The sequence below is a fragment of the Paramormyrops kingsleyae genome, chromosome 16 (genome assembly GCF_048594095.1).
Source record: "Paramormyrops kingsleyae isolate MSU_618 chromosome 16, PKINGS_0.4, whole genome shotgun sequence".
Classification (NCBI taxonomy): domain Eukaryota; kingdom Metazoa; phylum Chordata; class Actinopteri; order Osteoglossiformes; family Mormyridae; genus Paramormyrops; species Paramormyrops kingsleyae.
Window position 1 is genome coordinate 15,291,835 of NC_132812.1, and position 21,412 is coordinate 15,313,246.

General features: G+C 41.8%; 1 protein-coding gene across 1 annotated transcript; it reads right to left on the reverse strand.

Moving 5' to 3' along the window:
* Positions 1–2,029: 2,029 nt before the first annotated feature.
* Positions 2,030–21,329, reverse strand: LOC111852305 (glutamate decarboxylase 1-like). The gene is made up of 17 exons (XM_023828068.2): positions 20,662–21,329; positions 19,576–19,737; positions 17,417–17,479; positions 15,631–15,783; positions 14,589–14,831; positions 13,669–13,759; positions 9,803–9,915; positions 9,322–9,437; positions 8,939–9,018; positions 8,794–8,848; positions 7,656–7,772; positions 7,442–7,506; positions 7,271–7,349; positions 6,601–6,750; positions 5,693–5,800; positions 4,754–4,843; positions 2,030–4,659 (listed from the first exon to the last, which is right to left on the reverse strand). The coding sequence occupies exons 2-17, from the start codon at positions 19,649–19,651 to the stop codon at positions 4,486–4,488; spliced, it is 1,773 nt and encodes a 590-aa protein (XP_023683836.1). The 5' UTR covers positions 19,652–19,737; positions 20,662–21,329; the 3' UTR covers positions 2,030–4,485.
* Positions 21,330–21,412: the final 83 nt, after the last annotated feature.

The window sequence follows — 21,412 nt, forward strand, 5'->3', positions numbered from 1 at the left end:
TTATTTGCATGTAAAATTAGTTAACACATCACTGTAAGCATTGCAGTTTAACTGAATGAGCATGAATTGTAACAGTAATAAAATTAGCATTAATTAATAAGGTAATTTCACTGATGTCACTAATTTCAAGGAGGATCCTTTTTTATTGTTAAACTCGTGCATGTTCTGTAACGGTCCAGCTGCATAAAATAGTGATTTATGTACTGCGCATTTTTGTCTAGAAAACAATGCTATGTTATTTAAGAGATTTAATATCATCTTGAATAAACTTTCTTCATCCGGAAGGATTTTACAGCCATGATATGAGCACAAAAGCTTTTATGGGCTTTTTAATTCTGCTTACTTTTTATGTCTCTGCTCCTTAACTACAACTGGAAATTATGTTGGGATTCATATTTTTCCTTGAATTCCTTTCAATAAAACCCATTAATATGAATGGCATTTGACTGCAGCCCAGGTCAGTGGCTTTTTATGAAAACCATAATTTTCCACAAGTCAAGCTTTGATGGGATCAATAGCCAGTCGCCTTTAGCGTAAACCAGCAGTACGCGCTGCATATCGAATTAAAGGCACGAAAGATGAAGGGTGTGGCGTGTAGAACACAGCGGATACACGGCTTGGGGGGTCACACCTGCAGCGATCTCCCTCCTTAGACAGCTGTAAATCTGCTCCCTCATTTGGGTTTCAGTCTCTTGTACTTTGTGGCTCAGTGGTTTAGGACATGGTGCCTGAGATCAGAAGGTTGCTGGTTCAGAGGGGCGGGGCCACAGGAGCAGTGACCCCAGATGAAAACTGATTGGCCCGTGGTGGGCCCCCTCCCCTGTCACTCACCAATTCTAAACATATTATTGGCTAATGATAAGGTTTGCCCCATCTGTATGCATTGTGGCCCCTCTTATGCCTGTCCACCATAAAAATGATTAAATCACCCCTGTCAGTTCAAATGCTAGGGTTGTCAAAATGATTTCGCCATTGGGCCCTTGAGCAAGACTCCCAATTGCTCCAAGGACTGTCTGACCCTGTTTCCTCAATTACAAAAACCGTATGTCGATTTGGATAAAATGTAAAATGTGTATTTTATGTATTTCATACTGTGCGGGGGGCTGGGTGGTTCTGAGGTGATGGGTGCCCCACCCTGCATGAATGCTGCACTATAATAGCTGCATGAATGGGATGGTATGCGGCTTGAAAACCCTGTAACCCCCCCCCCCCCCCCCCCCCCCATTATGTTTAGCACTATAGCAACTTTCCTTTTCTGATAATCTCACAGCCATTATGTGACCAGGGAGCTTCTGCAGCTGCATGAGGCAGGATTTGTGCCGTCAAATGTAACGTCAAAATAAACTCGGTATTTAATAGCCCGTACAGGAAAGACTCTTTAGCTGCATCTGAGCACAACGGGCAAAAACAAACACAGGGGCTAGTCTGCCAGTGTTAAAGTTTCATGCTACGCTACAATTCAGTTACTTGCCTTTTTTAAATCTCCAAAATGCTACAATAGCAATAAAAACGTACCATTTCATTACATTATCTGTAGATGAAATGTATAAAAAGGTGTTATGTGCAGCAGTAAAATACCAACAATAGGTTTTGCATTATGTTACAGATGATAAACCCCCAAGTTTATCACCCAGGGAATATAGCAGAGTGATTTAATATAAGAAGCAAGTGGATGTCAGGTGAGTTACTAGTTCTATAAAGTACACAACTGAAAGCAACCGAAAAATGAGGCTGGGAATGAGTGTCCAATCTGCCTTATTCATTTTCATTTACTTTCAATTATTTCCATAGGACTGAAACACCTGCTTCCTAATTTGCACTGTAATTATCCATCAATCTAATGTAACTTAGACAATACTGTCATCATTACCTCTCTACGATTAACTAATGAGTGACTCGGTTCAGCTTCTTCAGATAGTAAGCTGAAAATTAAACCAAATGTATGTTGATTTTATGTTAAGTTATGATAAGAGATTATTGCGTCACGTTTTTATGTTTTGATGTAACATGCACAATAATTGCTAGGGTGTTAGGTACCCTTGTCGTCTTTTATTTTCAAACGAAATACTAAGAACATTTTTGTTTATTAGTGGCTATTATCACGGTAACGACAGAAGCAGTACAACTGAAACATGTTCGATACTCATCTCATTATGTTTTGAGTAAAGTTATGTTTACATCCTTCAAACAGGCCTCTGTACCATGATAATATCCATCAGGCATATTCCTAGACAGCTGTGGGTCCTGAAGAGCAGGCCTGAGCTGCACAAGGACCCCTGTGTCTGACCAAATATTACAAAACGGCTTCCTGAGCCATCTGAGAAGCTGCAATGTTATGCTAAGGTTAACAAACACAATTCTTGCAGCCAGTGGTACTGAATATAAAGAATACACGGGCATAGATATAAAACGAAGAAGAAATGTGAAATACAGTAGTGTCCCCATAGCCGCAGGAAGTATGTTCCAAGAGTTACAGCGGATAGCCAAATTCGCGGATCCCATATATAACCCGATTTTTATGAATATACATATTGTAATTGATAAGGTATGCACAGTAAGACAATCTCAACATTAAATGCAGTAAGAATAAAACACATTGTACATTATTATACAGTAATAAATTCTCAAGAGACGATAGAGCAATGAAAACATATCATGTATCAAGGGATGACAGAGCAATGAAAATCATGATTTTTATAGCCCTCAGAGGATGAAGGAACAATGAAAAAACATACCGTTATACATTGTACAATTTTTTTCAGACCGTGGGTAACTGAAACCGCAGTTACTGAAAATGCAGATATGGGAGGACTAGATTGACAGATTCATCTAAATAATATTTGTCCGGTACACAGATAATTCTCACGGAAGGGCTGTGCGTTTGAATCCTGAGATCTGGTTTCTTGGTTTTTATGGCTATGGGTTGGGTGGTTGCTGTCCTTCGTCAAACTAGAATAATCCCTATAAGTTACTTGACCAGAGGGCTGACGCAACCATGACTACAGCAATACACAAAGCCATTCGATGTTCATATGGAGATTTTATTAGTACTGTGAATAGGACAATGTTTTGCAATGGCATGACTGAAGTGTAAAGTGCCAACCTTATGTTTGCGATTGCATTCAAAGAACAGAGATCTCTGCTCTCAAAAAGTCACACAGGTACACTGGCTTCTTCTAAACAATGTTAAAGGAGATCGTCATTCCTGTATTGTTTAAAATCAATATAAATCAGAAATATGTAATGCATATGGCAAGACTGAAGTGCTGAATTACGTGATCACACTTTCATGGAGTTGCCCACCTAATAAAAATTTAAAATATTAAATTATATATATCATATATAATCAGTACACATCCTCCCACCACCCTGGATAAAGATTCCCCGTTAGCATTAGCATTGTGCTTCACGCTACATGAAAAACTGGGCACACTGGGACTGCTGGTGCCTAATTACCTACTTCAACTACCAGCTAGGCTGATGGGTGACTCCGGAACATTCTGTCAGCGCAATATTACAGTGACGCATCACAAACAATCCACACAGGAATTTGTCTAAGGTGTAAGGTGTCAAAGTGATGTTATATATAATTATGTTATATAAGAGTTTTTGGAGTATTCACCAATATGCATATATGTATATAACTCTAAGGGCAGAACATATATGTGTTTTTCTCTTTCTTTGGCTCACAAATACAGTTAAATGCTTTATATTTACTTAAACCTCTCAAGTTGCTTTACAATATAAATTAAGATACATTACTAATGGGCGAAAATGCTACAGCTGTTTGACACTGATCATTTCTTAATATAAACAAAGCCGTTTCTTCATATACCTATATCATTGATATTACAATTGTATGAATGAATTTTAAGGTAAAACTATGGCGTCTATGTCTGTTCACACAGGCAATTTTACAGTACTATACACGGTCTGCACAAAGTCCATTCTGCCTAATAAACAGCTATAGAGTACAGAATGTGTTGCAAAAACTGTGTCTCACAATTTCCTGGTTATTTCACACTGGGTGGGAAGATCAGGTTGGAAAGAGTGTTTGCAGGTCAGGCTTAGGAATTACAGCTTCAACGAAAAGCATGGATGGACAATATAGAGCAATTAACATATATAGAGTGGTCATATATTTCTATAGTACATCATGGCATTTCTTGAGTATACTTACGTCAAAGAAGCTTAGGGGATCATTTGGGATCTCTCAGTGAGCACGTGGCTCCAAGACTGAGTGGGATCATTGACCCTGATATGTGATGTATAACGGAAGAGTCACAGCTATAGGACATAAGAGACTGTAACAAGAGCTGGTGGGATTTAGGGGCATCACCACTACCAAGAAGGACCTACCGTACCGTACCGACTACGATTTAAAAATCCCACAGGAGAAGCCCAGACCTCAACATGATAAGGGGCCACCAGGCGTCTTAAAGTCCCTGCAGAGCTGGTTACGTTCTCGTTGGCTAAAGGTGGGGCCTACAAATCCTGGCCCAGCCTCTCGATCTCCTCGATCAGGAAGTCGATGTCGGACTTTGTGGCGGCGGGATTGGAGACAACCATGCGGAAGAAGTTCACTTTATCTGCCTGAGGCTGGTAGCCCACCATGGTGGTCCCACACTCCATCATGAGGGCTTTGATTTTCGGTGCCACCTGGGTTGACGTAAAGAAAAGGCAGATGTTCATCCCGCTCCCGCCTAAACGTGGCAGTCAGCGATGTCTCATGCAGGGGTGACAGTCGGCCTACCTTGTGCAACCTCTCATGCCGTTCCTCGCAGTCCGGCATGCCCCTCAGGCTCGGTGGGATGTACCAGAAGCAGACGTTTGTGTGCTGAGGCTGCAGAGAGACCCGAAACAATCGTTACAACATCATCACCAAACTGCCACCAATAACTAACAGGTCAGAACGCATACAACAGAAATAGATCTTCCTGCACATGATCTTGAGACGAACACCCCCCAACCCCCACAGATACATCCTGACACATATTTGGCATAGAACCAATAGCTTTAAAATTTAATATAAATTATTTTTTAAATAGCAACAGAACGGTTGAAGAGAGGTTCCTTAAACCAGAGGTGGAGATTTCCGATCCAGAGAGTACAAATCCAGACCAAGATTTTGTTTCAACCAACCAGTTGTGTCACAGTCACAGAGTACTCAACTGATTGGTTGAAACAAAATCTTGGTCTGGATTTGTACTCTCTGGATCGGAAATCTCCACCTCTGCCTTAAACTGACTGAAGGAAATATTATAACTGGAGATACAGTTTGTATGCAAGAAAATTCCAAATTTTCTCTGCGCGGCCCATCCACAAAACTGGGGATCTATAAAATCTGTATTTCTGTGCTTACTTGGGTTTCTGTAATAGAGAACCATCAGGGAGAAAGAGCTATGGGACCCAAAAAGGTGATAAATCTGTCTGGGCATCCACCCCTGGCACAAAGCCATACCTCCACCCCACCCTAGTCAGGAGACCTAAAGTCTGCATTCGATACATTAAGCCACCCAGGACTCGATTATTAATGAAACAGTGCTGTGGGCACCACAGTTAATGGGATCTGCTTTATATTCGTGACATATCTCTCTGCCCTGACACCTTATGAAGGTAATCCATTGGCCACGTCTGTTATCTTTGGGAGCAGACCAAGACAGAAGGGGGGGGGGGGGGGGGGTAGGCTCACCTCTCCCTGGAAAACCATCTCATATCCCTCCCGGTCTTTGATTTTGTTGTAGAGATACTCAGCGAGCTCCAGACACTTGTTGATGTGCTGCTCAAAGCCGATGGTTCCCTGGTGAAGTGGACAAGAGGAAAAAGAAATCAGTGCTGTCAAGAGTCACATGATTCCAGATCCATCAAGAGCCAGATCCATCATCCAGATCATTAAAATGAAAAAAAAAAAATACTATGTTCAAGTTCCATGAATAATCTATCCATCCTCTGTAGCTGTGTGTCATTTTTAGGGTCACAGTGATGGGCACAAGGCAGGGAACAAGCCAGGATGGGGTGCCAACGCATTGCAGGGCACAGTCACACACCATTCGCTCACACACCATTCGCTCACACACCATGCGCTCACACACCATTCGCTCAAACCTGTAGCCAATTTGATAACTCCAGTTAACATCAGCATGTTTTTTGGACTGTGAGGGGGAAACAGCAGAGAAAAGCCCATGACAACTGGGGGAGAAAATGTGAACACAGAACCGCGGCAGAGACTCAAACGCAGGTTCCAAAGGTGTGAAACAACAGTGCCACCAAACTGCCTTCCCAAGAACAATCACAAAGACAACTGCTACTTCTATACCAGCATACAAAACTGAGCCATCTCAAAAAGGAAAAACGAATTTAGAATGTAGGACATGAAAATAATCATTTAAAAACGGCCACTGTTGACATGGTGAAGATATGATTTGGACTTCCGCAGAAAATAATTGCCCAGGCCTGTGGTAAAATATTTAAAAATATCTAGCATAGCTGTACAATGTTCCTAAATGGCACTGAATTATGTTTCACTCAGAAGTTTCTCAGCATTTTGCAGGTGAAGTCTGACTGGAAAATCTCAGCGTTTTTGCATTTAGGGAAATGCACCTTAGCCCTCCACATCAGCCAGAACTTGAATATGTCCACGTGTCGGCCGCACTGGATGGCCTTGTCCCCCGTGTCGTAGCTGACATCGTACTGCTTGTCCTGCTGGAACAGGTAGCCGGCGCACATCTGGTTGCATCCCTCGAGCAGGCCCTGCAAACGTCCAGGAAAGCGCGACGGTAAACCGTAGGACACATTCTCACAGACTATGGGCTATTTTGAGACACCAATTCACCTAAATGCATGTTTTCTGACTGTAGGAGCAAACTGGAGCACCATTAGAAAGCATGGGGAGAACCTGCAAAGGTCGGAAACCACAGAAACTTCAGTGCACCTCACCGTTCAGCCCCCACGGAAACAAGCAACTCACATAGTTAGAAAGAAATAATGCACTAATGTTTCGGTGTGTAAACTGTCGTCATCGAGAAGAGGGGTTTAATGACCCCTGAGAACCTTGTTAAGAGCAAAGGGCCTGATAACCCATGTTAGTAACAGGGTCGTTAAAGTATCAGCAGGGTCACATGCTTAATAAGGAATGCAGGTTTGTGTTTTTGAGAATCAAAATACGTCATTCAGAGCAGACAATAGCTACATGTGTCCTCCGTCTGTCTCTCCTAAGATGCTGGCTGTCTGCATCCGGATGCCAGTGTCTGAAGATGGGTTAGCTTCTTACCTTTTCTCGCACCAGGATGGCGGAGCACTGCAGGGGCACGCCCATCATCTTATGCGGGTTCCAGGTGACCGAGTTGGCCCTGCGGCAGCGACAGCAGCAGAGTTAGCGCACTGCCCGCCGTGCCACACCTCCACTGCGTGTGGGTGAGTGGGCGGGGCCAGCGGTCCGTACCTCTCAACGCCGCTCAGCTTGTGCCGGTGCTTCCTGGACATCAGCAAGCTGCCCCCCCAGGCGCCCTGCCCAAACGAGAGGCGGAACTCTCACCCCATCCCGCACGATATCACGCGGCGTGCTATCCGACGGGACGGGGGATGTGTGAGCGCCCGGGATTGGCCGAGGCGCTGTTAGTACGTGCTCCGGGATTGGTGATTGGTGTAACACTCACGTCCACATGGAGCCACATGTTGTACTTCTCACAGAGGTCTGCGATCTCGTTGATGGGGTCAAAGGCGCCGTACACGGTGGTGCCTGCTGTGGCGTTCACGAACAGAGGAACGTGTCCCTGTGTGAAATAGAATAGAATGCCTTTTATTGTCATCGCACAGATGGACATCGTACAATGAAATTTAGTGCATCCCCTGGATAGTACGTGTAGTATAATATAATATATCTTACATATTCAACACATACATGTGCTCTACATATTAAGCCAGTGATTCCCAACTCAGTCCTCGGGGAACCCCAGACAGTCCACGTTTTTGCTTCCTCTCAGCTCCCAGCGCAGCTGTAACAGGTATTCGGTGTTCCTGATTGGCTGGGAGCTGGGAGGATGCAAAACCATGGACTGTCTGGGGTTCCCTGAGGACTGGGTTGGGAAACACTGTATTAAGCTGCACACACGCAACAAATAAAATAAATAAATAAATGCAACCTTCAGTGCCCCCGTATGCATACATATATACAAGGTGCAAGTATATATATAGAAAATAGTGGAGTAGTTCCATTACAGTAATTACAATGAGTCCAGGGATATTGCACTTTTGTCCCAATAATGCCATTTGTAACAGTGAAAGACATGTGATCAGAACTTTGCACTTAGATGCAGTGAACAGTTATTTAGCAGAGTTCAGTTCTTTGACAGTGCTCGGGTAGAAGCTTTTCAGTAACCTGGGAATGTGCATCCTAATAGATCTATAACACCTTCCAGAGGGCAGCAGAGTGCAGAGGTGGCAGCCTGGCTGATTTTCGTGGCCAGTGGTCAATATCTGGGTCTGAATATACACTCTAGTGAAGGTATCTGGGTGTTGGTAATCATTTTGTGCCGATTTGATAACTCTCTGAAAAGCCTTGTTGTCAGACACGGAGCTGCTAGCAAACCATAGCAGGATGCTACAGGCAGGGGACGGAGATGCCATGACACGTCACACTCCCTGTTCTCCTGACGTATTTGTTGTCTGGTGCTTAAACGCTTACATACAACACAATCTACAGCCTCGGATTCCACTCTGCATGCAGCTGAGATTGAGAACTGACTTTGGCCATTTACTGCTTAACCACCACTAAGGAGGAACTTTGGGGCGCACCTTCTGCTTGGCTGCGATGATCTTGGCCTCCAGATCTGCAGGAATTACTCGCCCTCTGAAAGGAGAAGGAGAGAGGCCCTTAAACCCACTTCTCATGTGCGTTTCACAAGTCGTGAGCGACATGCGTGCCTCCGCGCGTTCCCACCTCTCGTCAGATTTCAGCAGGATCACGTTCTCTACTCCGAAGCCCAGGGCTGCCCCAGCTTTCTTTATCGAGTAGTGGCTCTGTAACAGAGAGGGGCGGTCCCACACGCTATCAATCAAAGCTGTAAGTGCTCCACAAGCACAGAGATTGGAGCAATCAGATAAACCACACCCCCATTTCACTCCCTCCACCAATCAAAACTCTCAAGGATAAAGAGTGTAGCTCGCCAAACAATCTATCACAGGTAAGTAAACTCCACTGCATTGCTTCTGAAATTCATTTGGTTTAATCAAATAAAGGCAAGGAATGATAATACAAAATTAGGCAGTCGAACCCAGGTGTGTCAGAATGGGTCTGCCTGATAGGCTGGGAACAGGACATACATGTTCTGAAGTGAAGAGGATCAGTTTGGGCGCTGCAGACATGCCTTTGGTTTTGACCTCTGGGAAGTATTTATAGCGCGCCACCATCACACTGTACATGTTGGATATTGCTCCACCTGTAAAGAAGATGACATCATCTTCCAGGGACAGAGGAACTGTGCCAAAGACATGAACACAATGCCCTCTACATGGAAACAGGGTGTCTTTCTGTGGAATTTTTCCAGGAGGTAAATTTGCCATCGCTATATATGGACAGAAGGCAGTCTCGAGGTTAAGGACATGGACTTCAGGTGGCAAGTTTGCTGGTCCAAACCCCTGGAGAGCCCAAGTTACCGTACCCTTGAACAGGGGTGCTGGACTTGAATTTCTCTAATGAACTGTTGTCCTAAAAATTTGGGGTTTTAATAGTGGATGTCTTGGTAAGAGCTTTCAAGGTTGTTAGCTAAATTAATATAGGTTATAGACTTAGGACTGTACTGACCTGGTGAGAATATTCCATCTCCTTCTCCACCTGGCCATCCGACTATCTCCCTCATCTTTCTCAGAGTCAGTTGTTCCATGAGCACGAAGACTGGAGCAATCTCATAGGTGAACCTTAAAGACAGGCCACGCCTTTCCGTGTTACTTTCCAATCAACACAAAGATAGCCTCTGAGAAGCCTCATCCAAACAAGGCTGAATGCAAAATGAAAAAGTAGCATTATTTTTAAATGGAAAAATGACATGGGCTTTGAACTCTTGTTGCAGATGTTTATAATGACGATTAAGACACAGGACATTAGAAGACAACATTAACTGGAGCATACAAACCAACAGAGATTCACAGAGATTTGCAGCATGTTAAGCAGTATGCTGGCAGTAGTGGGGATGGGGAGAGCTCTGAGGGGTGGGGATGACATACAAAAACTCACATTTTACTGGTATTATACCTCTGGGCTCTGTAATGGCCCTCGACATCTATTTTTATGTTTCATTAAATCTGTTCTTAACCTTTTGGTTTTGCTCTCTGAAAATAACCACATAAAATGGGCCATGTTCCTCAAGGCGACCACTACCTCCTCAGCGAGAATGTTACCATAATCTCTGCAGCTTCTCAAACATTTTCAAATAACTACAAACGGACTGACATCGCAACAAACAAATGCAAACATCATCTCAAAGGAGAGAGAGGTACACCGCATTCGAATAAAATCAGCATCTAGACTTTCTAATTAAATCTGTTCATTTGTATTGATCGAAATGAAAAGACCCATTTGATTTGGCAAGAATGGGAAGGGACAAAGCAGAGAGCCATGGTGCGTGGAGATAAGAGCTCATTCAGCTTGAAATGTAGCTTCTAGGCCAGGGGAGAGAAAAGAGGATAGACAGTGGGCATGAAGAATCAAAAGAGCCCTAAAATGTGGGATAGATACAGCCTCGCTTTTGGATGCACTATGCAGTGGACTGTGAAATACTGATGCATTATGGTACCTCATTCCAACATCAGTCAACCGTAATAATGCTGTATATTGCGTGTAGGTGCTTAAAGAAACAGTGTCGTGTTATTTTCTTTTGTTGCCATGCCTTTTTCACAAGATGTGCAGAGGTACAGATTCGTGAGGGGTTTTTTTTCTGGCTTTAACAGAGAAGAATAAAAATGGAAAAAAAATCTAAACCGGTTCAAAACGATTATTTTTCTCAAGAAAAAGCTGCTCTTGATTCATGAAAGTTACAGTAAAGACCCTGCTTTACAGACCAGTATGGAAGGGAAAGAAAACATAGCTTGTCATTAGGAAAAGCATATTCTGCAAGCATCACGAGAGTCATACTCAGAAGGTAACAGGAGGCAGCAGAGATGTTCAGGGGATTCACACTGACGTCCCTTTTTTGGTAAAATGCACAGGTGTTTCCCCAACAGTCCGTTGCCGCTGCCGGACCCGGCCAGTTACTCTACATTCAGGTCCAAGTTTGTTGTTTCTGATATTCACTCAAACCAACCCCTTCCATGAGTCTCAAAAAATCAATAAATATCTACCAAGTAGAGTCAGAAGGTTGAACAAGCCACATATCCTAAATAAGGACTGTGTTTATTTAATGTGCAAGTGCGTGGTTTGAATCGCGGTAAACATTTCTGCTGACTACATCTATGGATACCTTCACCCCAAAACCTTACGACAACTGACACAGACAGGAAGAAACAACACAGGTGACTGAACACAGTCGCAAAAATACCTGCCACAATTATTTATATTCATGATGATATGCACTGAGGACGATTTTATTACACACATTAAGTGCCAGTCAATAAGTGTCAGGCGTGACGTTATAATAACCTCATTAGACACTGGAGAAAAAGAAAAGCACAAATGTGCTCCTCTCTGCCTGAGCACGACGAGAGCTGCCTTGTAGGGCAAGCGCCAGCACTCTGTTCTTTATTTTTCAAAAGACCCAAATACTGGATGGAAATTCAAAATCATACACAAGGCAAAGAACCCTCCAAAAATGCCAGCGAATGACAACAAGGTCAAACACCAGTGAATGAATCTGAATGAGCTCCGAACGATTAACAGCCAAGCTCTGTTTGTAAACCCTTAGTCATATTAGGTCTCTGGTAAGTCCTGGATGTGTTAAGATCCTAGGAATGTCCCTGATGAAGGCAATTCTGAACTTCACCTGTCCCCAGATAATCAGGGTAAGGGACACAAGCAAGTCTATGACTGCAGGAGGTCAGTCCTGGGTGATGCATTTTCTTGGTGGCATTTCATTTAAAAAATGACTGAATGGTTGTGAAAACAAAAGACAGCTGTTTCATGATGACTATGGGGGGAAAACTGAATGAAAAAAACAGACATATGAGAAAGTAAGCAAGCGGTGTATTACAGAAGGTCTGTAACTGAGCATTGGGGTCTGGATGCGTTTTCTGGGGAGAGCGGAAAAAAAACTCAATCTACAATGATTAAGAAACAGGTGAAGGGAGTGCGCACACTTTTGGGACTCCCCCCCCCCCCCCCGGACGGCCACACCTCCCCTCACACCCATCTCACAATCATATTCCAATGGCAGCATTTTCAACCTTTAGCTGCTCTGCAAAAACACGTCGATGTATAAAAGCGTGCGAATGCGCCGTTCCTCTGAAGATCTCCGTAAGAGTCGGAACGTATCATCCATTCTATTCCTCTCGGAATATCATCCTGAGTGGTGACAAAGTCACGATAAAAGGCTTTGGAGGTGACAGCCACAGAGTATCTGTGTGTCCTTCAGTAGGGCCTGACACGCCCCACCATCATTGCTGGGGGGGGGGGCAATGCTGAAATTGCCCGGATGCAGCAGTCAGTCTACAAATACCAGTGAGCAATGAGCCACAGTCAATGGAGCATTAACCTGTATCTAGGACAGCTTACCCCCCCCCCCCCCCACCCCCCTCCCCACATTAGCATACTGTCTCCCTATGCTGGTCCATTCTAAACAAAAGCCACCGCAGAATGATCACCTTTATTATTCTGCAGCTAATTCTGCCCAATTGAGGCTCTTATCGAAAGGTCTCAGAGGATCCAATTGTCACTAGTCATTGTGTTTTTTCCTGTGGATTGACATGCATTGCACAGAATGGACCCCCAGCCCACAAAACCATGAACGCTGATCAATATGCAATTTGCTTTGCTCGAAGGCTCCTGCAGCGCACTGTTACGGCATCACTGAAATCAACAATAGAACAATACAAGTCAATCCTTTAGTGAGAATAGGACGAACGATCTATCTCATTTATTAAAGGCATGATGCCAGTCGGAGCATGGCATTCCCTCAGTGCCTCATCAACTTAATATCTGACTCCATCTTAAAATAGATTGTCATGTGACATGAAATAGGTCATGTGACATAACCCTGACAGATATCTGGGCAGATCTATGTCATATCTGAAGCACCTAAGCAGAAGCCTTTTCTGTGTTCCTGCTCCACTACGCACATTTTCTTACTTAAAGGGACAGCTGCATGATTTTAATCTTCCGCACCCTCCCCCCCCCCCCCCTCCCCCAGGGAGAAAGCTTATAAGCCTAAATCAGAGTTTGAGTCTACTGAGCTAATAACCACACATATATTACAAAAGTTATTTTATTCATGAGCATTTGACTACCTCCTTATGTAATGCCACAACACAGGACAACATCCATTAAAAACAAAGATAAATAGCTCCTGGCTCTTGGGAGTCTAAAAATGTTTTTCAGATTATGTGGGCTGTGAAACATCCCATGAAGCCAAAAATGATAAAAATGATCATTTACTGCATGCTTTGGGAGGGATAAAAAATATTATACAGAACCACTGTGCCGATTAAACAAACTGATGAATATGAAACCAGGCTGAAACTCACATGTTGGTGTTTGCAGTGGAGGTGAGCCACTCTCCTGCCAGGCCGATTATATCCAGGCCAGATGAGAGCTGGTTAAAAAACCTCGGGTGACCTGTAGGGGGCGCAACCTTTAATATCAGCTTTGTCTCTTTTCAAAATTTTCTCGAATTTTCACTTCTCATACTACAATATCTGCATGTGAATTCAAATATGAACAGGTAGGCCTAGGTGTAATGAAACTGTTACATGAAATTCTTATAAATAAAGCATTAAAAGAGTAAGTGTGTAGTGCAGTGGGTTAGAGATCTATGCCCATGTCCGAACGGTTGTGGATTCAAATCCCATGGCCGTCTGAGTATCATATCGCTGATGGGCCTCTGAACAAGGCCAGGAGACCAGCTAGACATGGTGCACCCCCTGGCAAAATGTCACCCTCCGACGCCCCCGAGTGGCACCTGTGACCCCATGGCTAGTTGACTCAGCTCTCAGTATCTCACACGTATGTCACTTCGGACATAAGGTCTTGCTAAATAAATAAATGTCTTGCAGATAAATATGATTCATGCACAAGTGCTGGCAGGAAAACATCAGCACCATGGACAGTTCAGTTCTGCTGTGCCTCTAATCTGATTTTTTCACTAAAACCCATTGACTCAATTGGCCCTAATCCAAAATCATATACTTGTAGGAAACTATGAAATGGTTTGTACAGGATTCCCACATGAGCCTCAGTAGAACACGAAGGCAGTATTACAGTGAATTCCTGCACAACCTGAGGTACTTGGAATCCGTGGCATTGTGCACGACGAAGTAAAATGACCGTCAGCCTTAAGGCAGGATTTACGCTGCTCTTTTTGTGGTTTAGAGCCTTATTCCTGTTAACGCGAAGTTAAACTGCCATAATGTTGGTGTGTGTGAATAACCTGAAGGGTCTGCAGTACCTGTCCTCACTCCGTACTTGAGTGTGTCCCTACAATCGACCAGGATCTGCTCCAGAGACTCCGGCTGGTCGGAAAGGTCCAGATTGAAGCCCTCCATACCCTCAAGGAGCTGGTGAGGGTGGTGGAAGTCCAGGACTTTTGTGGTTCTATCGAATGTCTTGTGGACGTAGTTTGTGAGGATGTCAACAACTTCCAGCAAGAACTGTATGGTTTGCTCCTCTCCATTTTTGGCTGGTAATAGATCTATCATTCAAATGGGAAAAAGTGTCATTTCTCCTGATAAAAACAAATAAATGGTACATAACAGTAACATTAATTCATAATTATTATGAATGAATCAATAAATCAAATAAGCACTGCACACAATCAGACAAGATTTTAACGATTTATTGACCACCTAACAAAAAAAAAAAAACAAATATGAAAAACAGGTCAGTCATATTGGTATTTATTTAATCTTTCGGTCTTTATCTTTGATCAATATTCCAAGTTTAAAGTTGACATCAGGCGTTCAAATGCATGGATAAAACACCAGCCGTGATCTATTATAATAATTTCACACTGTTATTTTAATATGTTACTATATTATGTTCCGGTTTTCTTCCCTTCTAACTCGTATAATCAATTGACAGATCGCTACGTCAGCAGCCAAAACGGCTTTTACGACCCACAGTTGTTTTTACATGTTCCACGTTACAACTGGGTTTAAAACAAAGATAAAGCATAAATATGATATAGGCCTGCTGTATATTCCAATTCAGTATAACTTTTCTGAATCACAAAATAGTTGTCTTCCAGTTACTTCCGGGAAGTGGAAATGTGATTAACTGCCACTGTAACAATCCCATTTAACTGAGTTAGAGAAGCCAAGACGCCAAGCAGCTACTAATAACACAACCTTATGGGGGCGCCGTTTACCCCGACTGACCTCACCAAAAACATAGGCTACAACAAATGGCTCATTGCTGACATGATTTGGACAATTCAAAAAGAACATGTATTGATAAAAAAAAAAAAAACTGGAGGGAAATTACTGACTTACCTCTAGCAAAAAGATTGGAGAAATCGGTCTCTGTCCGTCTTAACTGTGAATCGCTGTTTTCCCAAGAGAACAGAGTCTTGGACGTTTGGCGGTCCTTCAAGGAACCGCCAATCCTGCTCTTCTCTTCGTAATTGTTGTTCTTCTGTAAGAACCCTGGATTATTAAATGAGGAAGAATAAGGGTTAGGCGATAAACTGCGAATTGGAAGATGCAGTTATTCTAGCGTTGGTACTTTGGAGATCACTGAAGATTAAAATTAAATTAAACTATTTTGTATAATGCACACATGTAATCAAAAAATATAAAATATGAAATTGACATCTAGGATTCCTTGCAGTTATCCACTTTAAGCAGGATAAGAATTATTTTTTAATGTCCTTTGCTCGGCTTGCTAAGGGAAGTTATGTTTGTAAGAAATCATAACTTCCGTACGGCATGGCAGTGCATAAAAACAAACAGACCTATAATGATCAAATTGTAATATTTGGTATTAGAGCTGCAAATGTAATACAATTACATAAATAAGACGAACCGTGTGATATCCTCCCAGGAGCAATATAAACGTTATATCGATCGTCGTTTCTCGTGTTTGCCAGCAGGGGTCGTTCTGTCCATGTTTCGGCATAAAAAATATGATTTCAATAAAATCGCTTGTACTTAGTTTGTGGGTGTGCTGTTATTTTTTAAAAGTGAATTTATATTTACATGCCGTGCTTTAGGCCCAATTTCCATATGGAATTTGAAATATGTATTGAATAGCCCACATCTCTTAAATATCTATTTCTGAAAATTACGAAGGCAATGGAAGAAACCAAATGATATATTTATAGAAGCAGGCCTAATACGAGCATTTTCATTTACCCCCCCCCCCCATTCATATAGTATACAACAACAAATAAACGCAGGACAATCGACTTCCAAAAATCGACAAAGGAAGCAATAGCTAATCGAATCACTATTATTAGATAACATGCATATTGTGCATAACGATGCTGAAGACGAACGAATTAAATTAACTGGCATAATCGTCGGATAAAAACTGGATTCACACAAAGAGCGCAATAACAAGTAGTGACATATATGTCACGCTTCGGCATTTTCATTAATATTGCAAGCTAAACTACAAACAACAATTTCAATATGCAAACCAAGCATATATCTTTTCTCAAAACGGTCAGCATATTCTCACAGCTAGTACTGTAGTCAAAGGCATTTACGCTAATTATCCAGCACAGATATGGAGCGTGTGACAATGCGGACCGAATTATCGCAGCAAGGCAGATAGGCAAAACTGGACTTTGCTTTGATTGAGGAAAAGACAAGATTATTGCTTGGGGATGTTATTCGTGCGTGGAATGTTGTTTTCAAATTAATTAACGCTCAGTCATCGGACAATATAACATTCCCCCTTTTGAAAGAAATAAGTCTCGGACGTCTCGGTCGAATTAAAATAATTTAAACATTCATCAAGGTGAGTATTGCTTGGTGACCTTTTTTAAAGATTAAAATAACACTGACAATCGGTCTTTCGCCACATCATGTTCCAAATGAACAAACAGGAAAAAAGCATGTATGTCCAAACAAAATAAAAAAAAACAAATAAAACAAACATTAATGGACAAATATCGAGGTTCATAATTAGTCCAATCCACCAGGAACAAATATGGACAAATTTATCTTTTAAAAGGGCAGATTCTTCCCACCGTTTCAGAGCTAAGCCGAACTAAGCTGTTCATACAACCGTGAAATGTATTACGGCATAAAGATGTTAGGCTCCAAAACTTACCACAGATCTTCAGTCCCAGTTTTCTTGTACATCCGTGTGCAACTCCGCACCAGGAGTCATAGGCTATAACAAAATCGGAAAAACTATTGAATAACCTGATTGTATATTTACATATTTATTTTATCTGACACTGAAAGCGCATGACGAGAAAACGATTTAAACCACGCAGATAATGAATGCCGAATTACGGAAATGTAGATTAAAATTTCTGCTGCCTGGGGCTCCCGCTCTCGAGAACAGTTTATTTTTTTTAATCCCATGGGCCAATCAATAAAGATCATCTGAGACGTGAATGTCTAATAAACATTGGCACGAATCTGATGGCAGTTTAAAATAAATGAGCATGAAATGGGGTCGTTGGGGGGGTTCAGAAATTAATTGAGTGAAAAATGGTATTCTGCTAGATCGGACTTGCACTGCCAGCCTCTCGTTCATTTTAAGATTGGCCTGATCAAAAAACACATCAGCGCGTCACACACCGCTGTCCCGCAGACCCGCTCTCGCGCGTGCAGGGGCCATTAGTCCTGCTATTATCTTATGCGCCACAAATCTCCTAGACCCACAGATAATCTAGCGGGCTTTATTGACACATTAATTCTTGTCTTTATTTTGAACCAATTCATATATGGTATTACTTTTGTTCTTAAAGTACATATTTAAAAATTATGGAATGCGTTGGAGCATATCAGGCTAAACCCACATAGCGGGTACAGAAAACGAGCACACTAAAATAGTTTAAGCATAATAGCGCGGCATTATTTGGGACTGAATGCACAATTTGAGTTAAGTTACGTGACATTCACTTTAAAATGAATTCTATTCGAACAAAACAATGTGCGACGTATACTGCGAGTAAATAATTCAAATAAATAGCACTTTGTCCTTTTATGATTAATTGCACGATTTTCCGATTTGTTACAAATAAAAAACGTGGCAGCGGTTTACACCGGGACGTCAGTAAGATGGGCTTCGTAGTGGCGCCAGCATAGTTGACAGGGATGTGACACACCGACAAGCCGCAGGCAAAACAAGCCCCAAAAAAAGACTGGCACGATAACTGAATCGCCGCCGTATAAATGCAACGAATCAGGCGCTATACAGTATAAGCATCGATACACTTTCCATGATCACTGGTTATGTCATTTTCTCACATCCATTTCTTGTATTCCTCAGTTTTTCTTAAAGCAAATGCATCCTATTTTAGACCAACCCAGGATTCTCGTTGATATTTAAATCTAAAGAACAGACACATCTAGAAAACAAGATACAAAATACAACACGCTTTTTGGTTATGTTTGTGCATAATATAATGCTGAATATTATCTGCATCAACGAATTCTGCTATTTATTTTTCCATAATGGTCATATTTGCCAAGCTTCAGCCAATGGTCTTTTTAATTGCATCGTTGTATTACTGGGGGAGAAAATTATACGATGGAACACATTTTCCTTTAATAGGTGATAGGAAAAAATCGTTGAGCCGTAACGTCTGGCCGTTTGCCTCTCCTCTGCCTCCGCTCCTTTCCTCTGACATCACAATAAGTCAGCGCAAAGCGAAAGCCATTAGGGCCAATTCAGGGCGCCAACAATTAGCGCCACTTTTCACATAATTGCTCTTGGAACCGCTCTCTCAAACGTTTTAAGTCATAGCCACAGTAATGTGTCATTTCCCCCCTTCTGGCTTGAATGTAAAGTAACAACAACAATATTAATACTACAAATAATAACCAAAGCGGATTTATATAATAATAATAATAATAATAATAATAATAATAATAATAATAATAATATGACTGTGATTTTTTAAGTGTTCAATGACACATGTCGTACTTAAGCGACACAAGTAGCAAAAAGAAAATCACAAAAAGAAAAACGTTTGAATTACGCATTTAAAATATTGTCATTCTATTAATGAGGAAAATGGGGGAAATGGTAACCTGAGGGCCTCCTTCAGAGCGGCGCCTCCACCACCCAATCTGAGAACAAAGTTCATCTTTCAAGCAGACGTGGGAGGTCGACCCACCCGTGTTGGGTTGATTTATTGGGTTACAATGGAACGTGTGGCACTGTTTTTTTGTTTTATAAAAATAATAAATTATGAAGCTTAGCATAGAAAACGGTACTAACTTATATCACATATTTATCGGTGATATACTAACCTGAGAGCGGTGGTCGTAAATTAGTCGAGCTGGGATCCGGGTCGCCGCTCGAGGATGAAGGGGCAGACGTCGCCATCGGTTCTAAGACAGAGATCCGTATTCCTCACGCGATAGTACTGTATAGGGACTCTAATTTCATCTATGATGAAAATGTACAGTTCGCTGCAGAAGAAAGGGGAATTGGAAAAATCAGATTTGTTGTAGGCTATCGCATACAATTCTATGCACAAAAAATACCCAAAAATCAAAGAAAGAAATGCAGGGACAAACCAGACGGTAAATTTGGTGAAATCGGGGATATTGATGGAGTCTATTTATTTTTAAGTTCAATGGGCACAAAAGTTGATTTGGCGTGATACAGTATTGAATAGTATGCATATTTATTTAACGCTTGTTAAAACTGAGAAACGGGAGAGAGCAGCACATTTAGGGAATCTTCGATAACATCAATACTTTCAATTATATGGATATTTGGAAAGTTTAACTGGATTGAAAACTCGTTACATATATAATTACTCGTGGTAGGTGCAGATAAAACTAACAGCTAGAAAACTAAAAAAAACTCTAGGGTTTGATTGAATTGCTACGACAATTTGTTTTCTAAACTCGTATAAAGGTTGGTTTCACTGAGAATCTCTATTATAAATGTTAGAATGCTATTGGAAGGATTATTTTAAATAGGCATATATGAATTAGCATTTATAATTATATAGTTTATATATCTGTGCAGTTTTCTTATTGTGACATATCTGATTGACCGATTTGTTTATTAAGCAAACGATCTGTTAGAAAACCACCACATCACAGCCTGTAAATATCTTTCTTTAAAATGGTTACGAGATGAAAACGTGATGTATTTCTATGGCATTAATTGCCACCCCGTACGTAATATAAAATAATGCATAAAATCGCATTCTTTAATCGTGTTAACAGTTTTCCTTACAAACATGACATTTTCAACGATATTGACATGCACAATTAACCAATACTATTCCACTTTAGATTTACAAGGAATGTTCAATGAAAGATATTCGCTGTTACAGATATTAGGAAACCCAAAGGCATTAAATATGAGAGACATCTTACCGTGCCGGCGAGCAGACACAGGTGTATGCTGTAGGCGGTAGAGTCCGACAAACTATTTCAGAACCAATTTAAAACCACAGAGCCATACAACGTTATGTGCGCTTATAACATTCCCAGGAAAACGTCGTCTGAATATAAATAGATTGCAAGATTTCCATCCGTCGTGACCATTTTGTTGAAGCACGTTACATTTACTGTTTTCAAAAGCGTGAATCGCCTATTTATCAGTTACTACGCACGTATGAGTCACGCCAATATACCTCCTCTGGTGTTGTGCAGAGTTCATCCAATATCAAACGGATTCACTTTGTCGGCAGAAAAATATCACGAAACGTGATGACATTTGGATGCGTTTGACTGCTGACGGGGATTTGTACCGTCATTAGCAATCCCGATCACGCAGATGGACTTTAGACATTTCGTCCTGTGAGTAACTCATCACGTCCCAAAAACCACCATATAAGCAGACAAAGAGGAGAGAGGGAAGTCATCAGGTGCCCGGTGCACTAGAAGTCAATCTCTCTTGGAATCGAGGAAAACTACTGCTCGTGGGGGGAGGGGAATGTTTTGTTCGAACCCCTTGACACTTATTTAAAACTGTCAATACCCATGCTGGGTAATTTTAATTACAATGAACCATCACAATTCGGCGAAGTGGGATCTCGCCTTCGTAACTGAATGTCTCGGTTTTCGGAACAAGCTACAACCACAAGATGGCAGCAGAGAATCAATGAGCTGGACCGACCGCGAT

What these genes read in the sequence shown, in the direction of transcription:
- LOC111852305 (XM_023828068.2), bottom strand. Translation starts at nt 19,651, where the DNA reads ATGGCGACGTCTGCCCCTTCATCCTCGAGCGGCGACCCGGATCCCAGC. An exon ending in TTTACGACCACCGCTCTCAG is followed by an intron (nt 17,480 to 19,575) that starts GTTAGTATATCA and finishes ATTTTGTTATAG; the next exon opens with CCTATGACTCCTGGTGCGGA. An exon ending in CCATCCTGGTGCGAGAAAAG is followed by an intron (nt 6,751 to 7,270) that starts GTAAGAAGCTAA and finishes GGACGTTTGCAG; the next exon opens with GGCCTGCTCGAGGGATGCAA.